Source organism: Gorilla gorilla, chromosome 15 (genome assembly GCF_029281585.2).
Source record: "Gorilla gorilla gorilla isolate KB3781 chromosome 15, NHGRI_mGorGor1-v2.1_pri, whole genome shotgun sequence".
Classification (NCBI taxonomy): Eukaryota; Metazoa; Chordata; class Mammalia; order Primates; family Hominidae; genus Gorilla; species Gorilla gorilla.
In genome coordinates this window covers 21,637,271-21,652,078 of record NC_073239.2, presented here as the reverse complement: position 1 = coordinate 21,652,078, position 14,808 = coordinate 21,637,271, and the positions used below count along the sequence as shown (strand labels likewise).

Below are 14,808 nucleotides of genomic sequence, written 5' to 3'. Positions count from 1 at the left end.
AGCCCAGAAGTTGGACACCAGCCTGAGCAATATAGCAAGACCTCATCTCTATAAAAAATAAATTTAAAAAATTTTCAGGCTGGGCGCAGCACGTTGGGAGGCTGAGGCGGGCGGATTATGAGGTCAGGAGTTCGAGACCAGCCTGGCCAACACAGTGAAACCCTGTCTCTACTAAAAATACAGAAATTAGCTGGGCGTGTTAGTGGGTGCCTGTAATCCTAGCTACTTGGGAGGCTGAGGCAGAAGAATCGCTTGAATCTGGGAGGCGAAGGTTGCATTGAGCCGAGATCGCGCCACTACCCTTCAGCCTGGGTGACAGAGCTAGACACCGTTTAAAAAAAAAAAAAAATTTTTTTAGGCCGGGCACAGTGGCTCACACCTGTAATCCCCGTATTTTGGGAGGCTTAGGCGGGTGGATCACCTGAGGTCGGGAGTTCAAGACCAGCCTGACCAACATGGAGAAAGCCCGTTTCTACTAAAAATACAAAATAACTGGACGTGGTGGCGTGTGCCTGTAATCCCAGCTACTCAGGAGGCTGAGGCAAGAGAATTGCTTGAACCCGGGAGGCAGAGGTTGTGGTGAGCTGAGATGGCATCATTGCACTCCACCCTGGGCAACAAGAGCAAAACTGTTCCTCAAAATAAATAAATAAATAAATAAATAAATAAATTTAAAAAAGAAATTGGAGGCCAGGCATGATGGCTCATGCATGTGATCTCAGCATTTTGGGAGGCCAAGGCGGGCATATCATGAGGTCAGAAGTTTGAGACCATCCTGACCAACATGGTGAAACCCCGTCTTTACTGAAAATACAAAAATTAGCCAGGCCTGGTGGCAGGTGCCTGTAATCCTAGCTACTTGGGAGTCTGAGACATGAGAATCCCTTGAACCCAGGAGGCAGAAGTGGCAGTGAGCCGAGATCGCACCACTGCACTCCAGCCTGGGCAACAGAGTGAAACTTTGTCTCAAAAATAAATAAATACATACATAAAAATTAAAAAAAAAATTGGAAAAACGTCAAATGTCTAATAGTAGGGCGTTATTTAATAAATGATACAGCCATCTGATAGAATGCTGTATAACCTCAAGGTTATGTGTTACAGAAATATTTTTTCCTTTTTCCCCCGTGTTAATTTTTAAAGAGACATGCCATGGTCTTGCTTTGTTGCCCACGTTGGAGTGCAGTTGCATGATCATAAGCTCACTGCAGTGTCGAACTCATGGACTCAAGTGGTCCTCCTGCCTCAGTCTCCCAAGTGGCTGGGACTGTAGGCATATTCCACTATGCCAGCTAGTTTTTTTTTTTGTAGAGATGGAATCTCACTATATTGCCCAGGCTTGTTACAAGAATATCTACTGGTTTTATAAAATGCTTCCAAATGGATGTTAAATGGAAAAATGTGTGAAACACTGTGAGCATGAGTTCAATTATTAAAGAAGATATAAAAAATAAATTTGAAGGAGACACAATTCATTCAAAAAAGACATGCAGTAGAATCATACTGGGTTTTGGAATTGGAAAATTGGATAATGCTTCATGCTTTTTTAGAAGTAGATTCTGTATTTAATACTTTATAGATTTTCTTCTTCTAAATTGAAATTGGGGTCATTTTGGCTTTTTCAAAATAGATTATAGGTAAATTAACTTTCCGAATTAGTAGTATTTGGAAGTTTTGTCGTTTTGTTAAATCATTTGTCCATGTTATATAGCTATACAGAAATGGATCCTGTCATCATTGCTTCTGAAGGAGTAGAGAAATTTAAAAATGAAAATTTTGAAATTATTATTGTTGATACAAGTGGCCGCCACAAACAAGAAGACTCTTTGTTTGAAGAAATGCTTCAAGTTGCTAATGCTATAGTAAGTAGCTTTCAATGTAACACTATTATTAGGACTTTGGTTAATTTATTTATAAAACCAGGTTGAGTATATGACCAATATAAATTATTCTTTACCTGTGAGGCAGATCCCAAGTAATTTATTTTTGTTTTGGGCACCTATATCTATGTGGTAGGGACTTAATTTCATTATTTTTGCTCTCCATTAAATATAAAATTTTCATAAGTATGAAAAAATAATTTCCTTTCTCACTTAGTCATCCTGTTAGTATGCATAAGAAAACATTTAAAAATTAGTAATTAGGCCGGGTATGGTGGCTCACATCTATAATCCCAGCACTTTGGGAGGCCAGGGCGGATGGATCACAAGGTCAGGAGTTCAAGATCAGCCTGGCCAACATGGTGAAACTCCGTCTCTACTAAAAATACAAAAATTATCTGGGCATGGTGGTGGGTGCCTGTAATCCCAGCTACCTGGGAGCCAAGGCAGGAGAATAGCTTGAACCCAGGAGGCAGAGGTTGCAGTGAGCCAAGATCATGCCATTGCACTCCAGCCTGGGCAACAAGAGCAAAACTCCATCTCAAAAAAAAAAAAAAAATTAGTAATTAGCCTTTAGTTTCTGTTGAATTTCCTTTTTAAAAATTCAGTTGGAAATACTTAGATTTTTAAATACTTTAAAAAATATTAATTATCATTTTGTGTCTCTTTAAAAGTGTGATGGAAACAATTTGGGGGAGGAGAAGCAGTTTATAGATATCTGCAGCATATATTATTAGGAACCCACGTCTTGACATTGGAGTGTTAGCAGTAATTCTTTGGTTTGTGGTTAATGCTAATAAGTTTCTTTTCAGTTATGTTGTTATTTTGACCAAGTTGAGCAGATCTAAGGGAAGTAGCCTCAAGTATATTTTATCCGTTTTCAGTATACACTCTTGTACTTTGATTTGCCTTTGTACTTTTTTTGCCTAGATTGCCATTCTTTCAAATCTTTGCATATAACCTTTTCCTCTTTATTCAGGCCTCAGCTCAAACATTAGGTCCAGAGAGGCCTTCCCTGACTACCCTACTAGAAAATGCCTCCCATACTTCAAAACTGATACTCTGTATCCCATTTTCGTTGTTATACATCTGAAATGTTTATCTATTTATTATATATGTCCTCTGACTAGAATGCAAGTTTCTTAGGACAAATATTTTCTCATTTACCTTTTTGTTCTCATGACCTAGATGGTACCTGATAATACATAGTACTTCAACAAATATTTATGGATTGAATAATTATTTATAGTGTAAATATTGTAGGTTGTTTTTTTTTTTTTTTTTGAGATGGAGTTTCACTGTTGTCGCCCAGGCTGGAGTGCAGTGGCACGATCTCAACTGACTGCAACCTCTGCCTCCTGGGTTCAAGTGATTCTCCTGCCTGAGCCTCTCAAGTAGCTGGGATTACAGGCACTCGCCACCATGCCTGGCTAATTTTTGTATGCTAATTTTTGTATTTTTAGTAGAGACGGGGTTTTCACCATGTTGGCCAGGCTGGTCTTGAACTATCTCAGGTGATCCACCCGGCTCGGCCTCCCAAAGTGCTGGGATTACAGGCATGAGCCCCTGCGCCTGGCTCTAAATATTGTTTTATAGCTTCTAATGATGACATTTGCTTAGGATCAATACAAATCTTTTCTAAAGTATCTTTTCTATTTAAACTTTCTAGCAACCTGATAACATTGTTTATGTGATGGATGCCTCCATTGGGCAGGCTTGTGAAGCCCAGGCTAAGGCTTTTAAAGATAAAGTAGACGTAGCCTCAGTAATAGTGACAAAACTTGATGGCCATGCAAAAGGAGGTGGTGCACTCAGTGCGTAAGTATCATTGATACTGTTGTCCTCTGTCTTGGGATTATATGGGGAAGGATATGTGTTTATAGCTTTCATATTGATCATTTAAAATATGTTTCAATAGTGAGCCTAATATGGTTTATAAAGGAAGTTTAAATAGAAACAATTTTGGAGCCTGTCTGATATAGGTCTATTATAACTTGTGAAATGAAACTTGAGTTTTGTACCTTTGTCTAATTAGCTTTGGAGGCGGATTCACTTCGAATTTCAGATCTGCTGGAAATTTGTGGGGTTCTTTTGAGGTTATTTTATATTTTCTTTTTTTTTCCAGAGTCGCTGCCACAAAAAGTCCGATTATTTTCATTGGTACAGGGGAACATATAGATGACTTTGAACCTTTCAAAACACAGCCTTTTATTAGCAAACTTCTTGGTATGTACAGTGGTGGGGATATAGAAAAATCTCCAAGAAATATGATGTATCTTTAGGACAAAATAGGATTTTAATTCTGTCCTCACTAATTTAAGCACATCATTTCTTTCTGTGACTTAGTTTCCTTACCTGTAAAATAGAGATAATGGTTATCTGCTCTCTGTGGTGAAAGTGGTAAAATGAGGTATCTAGTAGAAAGTTCTTTGGAAAAGTTTTAGAGCACAGTACAAAAACAAGTGGTTTTAATAATAGTGGATGTAAGGGCAGTAATACTTTGGCAATGTCTCAAGGTGGTATAGTTAGCATGGAATTTGGAGTTAAACCCTGGGCTGCAGTCCTTGCTTTGCCACTTGTTTGTTGCCACTTAACTTTTTTTTTTTTTTTTTTTGAGACGGAGTTTCGCTCTTGTCACCCAGGCTGGAGTGCAATGGTGGGATCTCAGTTCACTGCAACTTCAGCCTCCCAGGTTCAAGCGATTTTCCTGCCTTAGCCTCCCAGGTAGCTGGGATTACAGGCATGCACCACCAGGTCCAGCTAATTTTTTTTTATTTTTAGTAGAGACGGGGTTTCACCATGTTGTCCAGGCTAGTCTCAAACTCCTGACCTCAGGTGATCCACCCACCTTGGCCTCCCAAAGTGCTGGGATTACAGGCATGAGCCACCGCTCCTGGCCATGCCACTTAACTTTCTTAGCTTGGTTTTCTCATTTGTGTAGTGTAGTAAGAATACCTAACCTATTATAACCTCACAAGGTTATTATGTATGTGAATGTGTTTTGTATAATGTGAAGCAGGGTATAGTATTAGTTGTTAATTTTTCTTTTTTGTATCTTGTAGGTATGGGCGACATTGAAGGACTGATAGATAAAGTCAACGAGTTGAAGTTGGATGACAATGAAGCACTTATAGAGAAGTTGAAACATGGTATATGAGTGACAAAAAAGCACTTCATCTCAGATTTCTTCCATTGATTTTTTTATAAAGTTACTATTAAGTTATTTGAAATGTAATATCTGTTAGAGTCAGATCTTCCACTGCTTATTATTTTAGATGATTTATATGCAAATCATTTAAAATCTCAGGTACCTGAGCAGTTACAGAATTCAGTGTTTTTATTTTCTTTATTGTAATAAAATTAAGATTAAAATAAGGCTTTCACTAGGTTCCTTGAAGTTTTTCTGTTTTTTAAGACGGAGTCTCACTCTGTTACCCAGGCTGGAGTGCAGTGGTGCAATCTTGGCTCATCGCAAACTCCGTCTCCTGGGTTCAAGTGATTCTCCTGCCTCAGCCTCCTGAGTAGCTGGGATTACAGGCACGTACCACCAGGCCCGGCTAATTTTTGCATTTTTAGTAGAGATGGGGTTTTGCCATGTTGGCCAGGCTGGTCTTGAACTGCTGACCTCAGGTGATCCACCCACCTCAGCCTCCCAAAGTGCTGAGATTACAGGTGTGAACCACTGTGCTTGGCCGGTTCCTTGAAGTTAAACAGGTTAAAAGTAAGTTAGAACACAAGGATGAAATTAAATATACCACATTTTCTTTACCCCACATGAAAGACCACTCCTGTAGAGAAGGATATTATTCTGATTAGGAGCTCAGGTTCTTAAATATAACATACCTGTTTTTGTATCTCTGATCTATTTTTTAGCTTTATAACTTTTTAAATTACTTAGCCTCAATTTTGTCATCTATAAAACGTACATAATACTACCTACTTCATATGGTTGTGAAGATTGCATTCGCTGATGCATGTACAATGTCTGGCACATCATAAACACTCAATGTATATTATTCTCGACCATTCCAGTTGTTCTAAAAATAATCTTTAATTACCATAGCAACTATTCTGCCTCTTTGCTTCTTCTCACTCATCTTACCAGATAATTGTGCCTTTACTTTTCTCTTAAATGCTGGTGTTTCTCAGGGATCATTCGAAGTTATCTTTCTCAGGAGCTTCAGACTCATGTATCTGTGTTTACTAGACCATTCTTGGATGTTTCATAGACATCTCAAATTCAGCATATCCTTATTCCCATCCCAACCTCTCACCTCGTTGTCTTATCAATGAATATTAATATCATTTATATTGTTGCCAGAGTCAGAAACTTGGGTGTCATTATTATTTCTTCCTCACTCTGCCCACTCCTTTCTCCATCAGTTAACTAGTCCAAGTGTTTCCACCTCCTAAATATCTCCATTCCATCCCCTTCTCTGTAGCCGCCCTACAGCTATGCTAGTTCATCTCTTTCCTAGATCTTCTTATTGTAAGTCTTTCAACAGATCTTCCATCTTCCTGTACTCTTCCCCTTTGATGTATTTTTTCATACTACAGCCCAGAATAATCTTTCAAAACTGCAAATCTGATCCCATTACTGCTTTTCTTAAAATTCTTTAGTGGCTTTCTATTGCCCTTTTAAAGTTTTTAACTGATTTTACTGTCTAGCTCACATCTTCCATGTTGTGTTTTAGCATTGTTGTTCTTAGTATTCTGTGTGCCAGCTATGCTGGACTTCTTTTAGTTTCTCAAATGTACATTCCTGTCTCTCACATCTGGGCTGTTGCCTTTGCCAGTCCCTCTATCTTTCTTCTTACCTCTGCCATCATCTCCTCTGGCCAAGATGGCTGACTGCTACTTACACTTCAGATTTCTCCTTAAATGTCCTTCTTCAGGGACATTTCACCTGAACCCTAGACTGAGTTGGAACCTTCTGACAGATGTTTCTATCACTTCCTACAATTAATTTTTATATTATTCAGCATAATTATTTGATGTCTGTTTTTCCTGCTTGAAGGTGAAGGTAGAGGTCATAGCTGTGTTATTCATTTTTTATGTTCACAGTACCTAGCACAGTGTCTGGCACATAGTAGGCCTTCAGCAACTATTGAATGAATGAATTTATCCTTTGTTGCCTGTTTCTTTGCCTCTTTTTTTCTTTTCTTTTTTTTTTTCTTTTTTTGAGACAGAGTTTCACTCTTGTCGCCCAGGCTGGAGTGCATTGGCACAATCTCAGCTCAGTGCAACCTCTGCCTCCCAGTTTGAAGCAGTTCTCCTACCTCAGCCTCCCCATTAGCTGGGACTACAGGCATGCACTGCCACACCCGGCTAATTTTTGTATTTTTAGTAGAAATGGGGTTTCACCGTGGTGGCCAGGCTGATCTCGAACTCCTGGCCTCAGGTGATCTGCCTGCCTCGGCCTCCCAAAGTGCTGGGATTACAGGCGTGAGCCACCTTGCCTGGCCGCTCCTTCCTTTTTCTATCTTGGATAATCCTACCACTGTTTCTGCTACCACTATGAAGCTGGGTGTATATTCCTACTCTGTTTCCTTTCTGACTCCTGACTCTCCTTAAGTCTCTACATTTTTGTTTCTATTTCTAATATTCTACTCATTCTGAGATCTCCAAGGGTCTCCTAATTTCCACATGTAGTGACCTTTCTTGTTTTCCTTGGTTCCTAATATTTAAGTGTTTTCTGCCTTTTCTGTTTTCAGACTCTAAGTTCCATGTCTGTAGATTTCTTATATTATCCTAGCTTTAATTATCACTTCTGTATAAATGGCTAAATATGTATTTCAGCCTTAATCCTCTCTTCCACTGTTTAATTCTGCGTTTCTAGTTGCCTGCTATAACATTTCTTTTAAGATACTGTACTGCCACTTCACATTCAGAATGCCTGAACCAAATACCTTTTCTCTTTTTATCTTTAGGACATAAATAGAAAATACTTTCTCTTTTGGCTTGTTCCATCCCCGTTTTTAAACCTTAGGTTAGTATACATACAATGAAATGCTCAAATCCTAAGGATACCTTTCTTTTTTTGACAAATGCACAGTAACCCACACCCAATCAAGAAACAGAACATTTCCATTACTCTAAAAGGTTTGCTTGTGCCCTTTCCCAGTAATACTTCATATTATAGAAGTCCTGGGCTGTGCATGGTGGCTCACACTGTAATCCTAGTGCTTTAGGAGGCCAAGGTGGGAGGATCATTTGAGGTCAGGAGTTTGAGACCAGCCTGGGCAATGTAGTGAGACCCATATCTCTTAGAAAAATCCAGTGGCATGCATCCATAGTCCTAACTACTCTGGAGACTGAGGCAGGGGGTCACTTGAGCTCAAGAGTTTGAGGCTACCAGTGTGTTATGACTGTACCACTTCAATCCAGTCTCAGTGATAGAGCACAACCCTCTTAAAAAAATAAAGAAATTCTGAGTATATCCTTTTTCTTCCAATCTGTTTTCTTTGACTAAGCATATTTTGATATTAATTCATGTAGTTGTACTTATCTATAGTTTGTTCTTTTTATTGCTGAATAATATTTTTTCCACAGTGTATCCATTTTCCTGTTCATAGATACCTAAGCTATTTAAGAAACTCCAAACAATCTTCTAAAGTGTCTTGCTATTCTATATTCTCACCAATATATGGGAGTTCTTTGTGGCCCACATCCGCTTTAACTTTTGATATTGTCAACCTTTAAAATTTTACTCATCCTAGCAGGTGTAGTTTATGTGCCTTGTTTTCAGGTTTCTTGTGTGTTTTTATATGTGTCTTCTCAGATAGAATGTAAGCTTCTCTATGATAGGACCTGTCTTTGTCTATGTATTCTCCCCAGCATTCATCCTGTCATCTTGCACATGGTAACTGCTTGGTGAATATTTATTATTGTATATTTTATAAATATGCTTCAAGATGAATTCATGATTAAGGAATAAATTAGTTTTGTTGAATGGTAATGTACATACTTTAATATATCCGAATTATTTACATTGTATTTCAGGTCAGTTTACGTTGCGAGACATGTATGAGCAATTTCAAAATATCATGAAAATGGGCCCCTTCAGTCAGATCTTGGTTAGTTATCCTTAAAACTTTATACCTTCTTTTGTTTTCATTAAATTTTCTAAAATAGATACACTTGCTTTAATTATTTTTACATTCGGGTAAAAATATATCTAAGACTTAGTGTCAATATTAAACCTAATAGTTAAATGTGGACATTTTGAACCATTAATCTTAAGCTACTATTGACTTTATGTTTAAATCTGTTTTAGGGGATGATCCCTGGTTTTGGGACAGATTTCATGAGCAAAGGAAATGAACAGGAGTCAATGGCAAGGCTAAAGAAATTAATGACAATAATGGATAGTATGAATGATCAAGGTAAGATGGCAGATTATTTTCCTCAGTCGACAATGTTCTGAGTATCAGTAAGACGAGAGTTTCACTGTATTCTTGTGGACAAGATGAGGAGAAATTTAGCCTGAAAGATTATTTTTAGGTAGATTTGTAATAGCTTGAAAGCTCTTACTCAAAGGGTTATGATTATTGGATTGCCTTCATCGTTGAGAGAAATGTCTAGTATAATACTTCTCCAAATGAGTTACAAGGAAAGAACACTAGTTCTTCATGATGTTCATAGAGTTAACTTAAAAGGAGAACTCTGAGTCAAATGTGGTGGAATGCTAGTTTTTAAAGAGTTAAATTTGGCTGGGTGAGGTGGCTCACACCTGTAATCCTAGCACTTTGGCAGGCCAAGGTGGGAAGATTACTTGAGGCCAGGAGTTTAAGACCAACCTGGCCAAACGTAGCAAGACCCTGCCTCTATGAAAAAAAATTATTTACTGAAAGTCTCTTCACGGAGCTTTAATATTGCTAACATACATTGGGAAACTAAGAAATGGATAGCTTAAGCAATGCTTAGGAAATTCTTTCTGTCTGAAACATAAGAATTCAGTTTTCTCAGTATACTGCTCTGTTCCCCTCACCCTATAAAGGCATGCCTCAGAGATACTGTGGGTTTGGTTCTAGACCACTGCAGTAAAGGAAATATCATGCAATAAAGTGAGTCATACAGATTGTTTTGGTTTTCCAGTGTATATAAAAGTTATGTTTACAAATACATGTACTGTAGTCTATTAAGTGTGCGAGAGCATTATATCTAAAAAACAATGTATATACCTTAATTTAAACATAGTTGATTGTTGGCCGGGCGCAGTGGCTCACGACGCCTGTAATCCCAGCACTTTGGGAGGCTGAGGCGGGCGGATCACCTGAGGTCAGGAGTTTGACACCAGCCTGGCTAACATGGTAAAACCCCGTTTCTACTAAAAATACAAAAAAAATTAGCCGGGCGTGGTGGCACGCACCTGTAATCCCAGCTACTTGGGAGGCTGAGGCAGGAGAATCGCTTGAACCTGGGAGGCGGAGGTTGCAGTGAGCCGAGATTGTGTCATTGCACTCCAGCCTGGGCGACAGAGTGAGACTCTGTCTCAAAAGAAAAAATAAAAAAATATAGTTTATTGCTAAAAATGCTAATGATCATCTAAGCCTTCAGTGCATTATAATCTTTTTGCTGGTGGAGGGTCTTAGCTTGATGTTGATGACTGCTAACTGATTACAGTGATGGTTGCCAAAGGTCAAGGTGGCTGTGACAATTTCTTAAAACACAAGAATGAAATTTGCCCCATTCATTGACTCTTCTTTTCACAAAAGATTTCTCTGTAGTATTCGATGCTGTTCGATAGCATTTTACCCACAGTAGAACGTCTTCCAAAATTGGAGTCAGTTCTGTCAAACCCTGCTGCTGCTGCTTTATCAACTAAGTTTATGTAATATTCTAACAATTTGAACAATTTTTCATATCTGTGCTTTATCTACTATCTGATTTATTGTTTTTTTTTTTGTAGTCTCTTTTTCCTGAGCTCCAGGTTTTCATAGTAGCCCAAATAAGACTGTCTTTTTCTTTTAAGGTTGTCTTTTTCCTCACTGTCTTTAACACTGCAAAAATGTTTGCATGTAGAATTCATAATTGCAGCATATCTAAAGTATCCATTCTGTGCCAGGCACTGTCCTGAGCACTTTAAATATATTAATTCATTTTATCATCATAACAACTCCTATGGCATATTCAGTTATTATCTGCCTTTTTCAAATTAGGAAACTGGGATACAGGGAAGTTGAGTAATTTGCCCAGTACAGAACCTTTCCTGACTTCCTTCCTTCTTTGAATTAAGGCCCCTTCCTCTATTTGCTTAACTCTGTCATATTGCTTGCCACGATGTGCTGCTATTAGTTTATCTTCTTTCATTTGATTTGAGCTGTTGGAAGGAATATAATATATATGTTTCATAAATCTTTTATAAGGAAGATGTGGCTTAAAAGCTGCATTTATGAAATGGATTTGGAGGTTTTGATCGTGACTTTATTTTGAGATATTGTATCTTTGTTAGTATTGCATTGATAATTAGACTTCACCTGGATTTCAGTTCACTTCTGGACAATATACTTAGAGGGTATGTATAGACAAATTAAAAGATGTAGGAAATCAGGATGATAAATGGGGTTCTAAACCATGTTAGAAGAGTCAGAGTTGGATATTTGTTATCCAGCGAAAATTCACAGGAGACATGGTAGCTCTTATGCATTTGAAAGCTGGCCAGGTGCGGTGGCTCTCACCTGTAATCCCAGCATTTTGGGAGGCTGAGGTCGGTGGATCACTTGAGGTCAGGAGTTCGAGACCAGCCTGGGCAATATGGTGAAACCCTGTCTTTACTAAAAGTACAAAAAAAATTAGCTGGCTGTGGTGGCGTGTGCCTATAGTCCCAGCTACTCAGGAGCCTGAGGTGGGAGAATCGCTTGAACCCTGGAGGTGGTGGTTGCAGTGAGCGAAGCTTGCACCACTGCACTCCAGCCTGAGTGACAGAGCAACACTGTCTCAAAAAAAAAAAAAAGATTTTGAAAGCCTTATTTTTTATGCGTAGCAAGGAGACATATACATGAATAGGAATGGAAGTGCCAGGTAAATGGATTTCAATTTAATATGTGTAAAGAAAAGATTTTTCCCTAAGTATAACAGAATGGCATAGACAGCCTTACATTAGATAGCAGGTCATCTCTCCTGGGGATATTAAGACCAAGGCTAGATAACCATTTATTTGGGGGATATTGCAGAGGGAATGCAGACATAATGGACATTTTGACTAAAGTCCATCCCATTCCTGAGATTGCATGCAACTGAAGCTAGAAGAAATGCACCTGATATTCTAAGAGTGATCAAACAACTGCGGGAATTAATTCACTATATGCTACTGAGAGAATTAAAATACTAGTAGTAGTAATTACTTGATTATAGGAAATAATTTTTCTGTTGATTATGGATAGAACGTACCTCTTTCTGCTTGCTTATATAGTCTACATTTATGAATTTATGATTAATATTTAGGGTAGAGCTAAAGTGAGCATTTGTGTTCATTTTTTAAATATACCATATACCTCTGATGTTTGGAGGGCCTGGAGAGGGTAGACATATGAAGTATGGAAGTGTTGGACATGGGGTCTCAAAACATTCTATTAATAGTTTACTTAAACTGTAGGGAAAGTACATGTTTGTTTCATTGTTTTTATAGCTTATGAATACTATAAATGTTCTTTTGAATATATTCCGTATTTTCTTTTCTTTTTTTTTTGAGATGGAGTCTCGCTCTGTTGCCCAGGCTGGAGTGCAATGGCGCAATCTTGGCTCACTGCAACCTCTGCCTCCCAGGTTCAAGCGATTCTTCTGCCTCAGCCTCCCGAGTAGCTGGGACTACAGGCACATGCCACCATGCCCAGCTAATTTTTGTATTATTAGTAAAGACAGGGTTTCACCATATTGGCCAGGCTGGTGTCGAACTCCTGACCTCATGAGCCGCCTGCCTCGGCCTCACAAAGTGCTGTGATTACAGGCACGAGCCACCACGCCTGGCCTCCATGTTTAATTTTTAAAACTCAAAAGCAAACATAGCGAATGTTAACATTTGTTAAATCTGGGTGGTAGTTTGACTATGTATTATGTCTGTTTTTCTGTATGTAAGATATTTTGTAATATAAAAAGAAAAATGAGATAGTTATCACTTTAAAAACATATCTGCTAAGCTCTTTGAAGTTATATATTGCCGATTTGCACATAACTGCTTTGATGGTGAATGATAATTGTGTGTGAGAGTAATTGACCTTGTCTGCAGAACTAGACAGTACGGATGGTGCCAAAGTTTTTAGTAAACAACCAGGAAGAATCCAAAGAGTAGCAAGAGGATCGGGTGTATCAACAAGAGATGTTCAAGAACTTTTGACACAATATACCAAGTTTGCACAGATGGTAAAAAAGATGGGAGGTATCAAAGGACTTTTCAAAGGTAAGAAAAATAAGCTTGTTATTAGTTAACAGACGGAAAAGAAAGGAAGTTGAGAAAAAAGAGTACTGCCAGTATTGGAAAATTCACAGCTGAATTTCATGTTATTTTCAAGTACTTCCAGGATTTATGTGACCTGTGATTTATCTGTTTTCATATTCAAGGTAATATTAATATTTAAAAAAAACTTTACATCTGTGTAGTGTGGGTAAATGAAAAAAAATTAATAAAGCAATGATTTTCTTTTTGTGAACACATTATATTAAATTTAGATAATATAAGGAAAAAAAAACACATTACCTTTACTCCCCAGAGAATCCAGTGGATCCTACTGCAAATAACAGTTGCTATAACTAAGTTTTCTTCTGATATATCATAACTTTTTCCATGTTGTCAAATATTCTTCAAAACATAATTCTTGGCCAGGCACAATGGCTCATGCCTGTCATCCTAGCACTTTGGGAGGCTGAGGCAGGCGGATCACTTGAGGTCAGGAGTTCAAGACCAGCCTGGCCAGCATGGTGAAACCCTGCCTCTACTTAAAATACAAAAAATATCCGGGTGTCGTGGGGTGTACCTGTAATCCCAGCTACTCGGGAGGCTGAGGCAGGAGAATCACTTGAACCCAGGAGGCGGAGCTTGCAGTGAGCCGAGATTGCACCACTGTACTCCAGCCTGGGCAACAGAGTGAGACTCCGGTCCCCAAACACACACACACACACACACACACACACACACACACACACTCTTCTTCTGAGTAATACTGTTCGAGTTATGCATGTATCTTTGTCTAATGTAGTGCCACTTTTTTGGACAGTAAGGCTGATTCATTCACTTCTATATCAGATCAGTTTTTGTGCAGTTCCATGAGACCAGGGATTTTTGCCTGTTTTGATCAGAAACATAGTAGAAGCTAAATAAATTTTGTAGTAATATAATTTCCATTACATTTCTTTATTTATATTATTTTGAGACAGAGTCTCTCTCTGTCACCCAGACTGGAGTGCAGTGGCACAATCTCGGCTCACTGCAGCCTCTGCTTCCCAGGCTCAAACAATTCTCCTGCCTCAGCCTCCCGAGTAACTGGGATTAAAGGCATGCACCACTACCGCCTGGCTAATTTTTATATTTTTAGTAGAGACGGGGTTTCACTATGTTGGCCAGGCTGGTCTTGAACTCCTGACCTCAAATGATGTGCCCGCCTCGGACTCCCAAAGTGCTGGGATTACAGGCTTGAGCCACCACGTCCGGCCTCATTTCCATTTTAATGGTTGAATATTTTCTCAATATGTGTTTTTACATTATTAAGTTTAACATTTCTTTATACATTTACTGGTTTGAATTTACTTTGTGAATCACCTCTTCATGTTCCCTGTCCAGTTCTTCCACTTTCCCCCCTTATATCTTTGTAATAACTCCTTAAAATCTTTGGTTTATGTCTTCAAATATTTTCCCCCAGTTTTTCATTTACCTTTTATTTTTATTTATATTTTATAATGAACAGTAGTTGCCCTTTTTAATGTAGCCAGCCTA

The 14,808-nt window shown here is 38.5% G+C and overlaps 1 protein-coding gene across 3 annotated transcripts in view; it reads left to right on the top strand.

Moving 5' to 3' along the window:
- The window catches only part of LOC101127474 (signal recognition particle subunit SRP54), a 98,501-nt gene that overhangs the window by 26,942 nt on the left and 56,751 nt on the right, over positions 1-14,808 (top strand). For all 3 annotated transcript variants that reach the window (XM_055361303.2, XM_019009939.3, XM_019009940.3), the window contains exons 8-14: positions 1,712-1,862; positions 3,550-3,698; positions 4,006-4,106; positions 4,943-5,029; positions 8,883-8,956; positions 9,157-9,265; positions 13,108-13,278. In XM_055361303.2, coding sequence (XP_055217278.1) covers positions 1,712-1,862; positions 3,550-3,698; positions 4,006-4,106; positions 4,943-5,029; positions 8,883-8,956; positions 9,157-9,265; positions 13,108-13,278 — 842 coding nt within the window. The remainder of the gene's footprint in view (positions 1-1,711; positions 1,863-3,549; positions 3,699-4,005; positions 4,107-4,942; positions 5,030-8,882; positions 8,957-9,156; positions 9,266-13,107; positions 13,279-14,808) is intronic.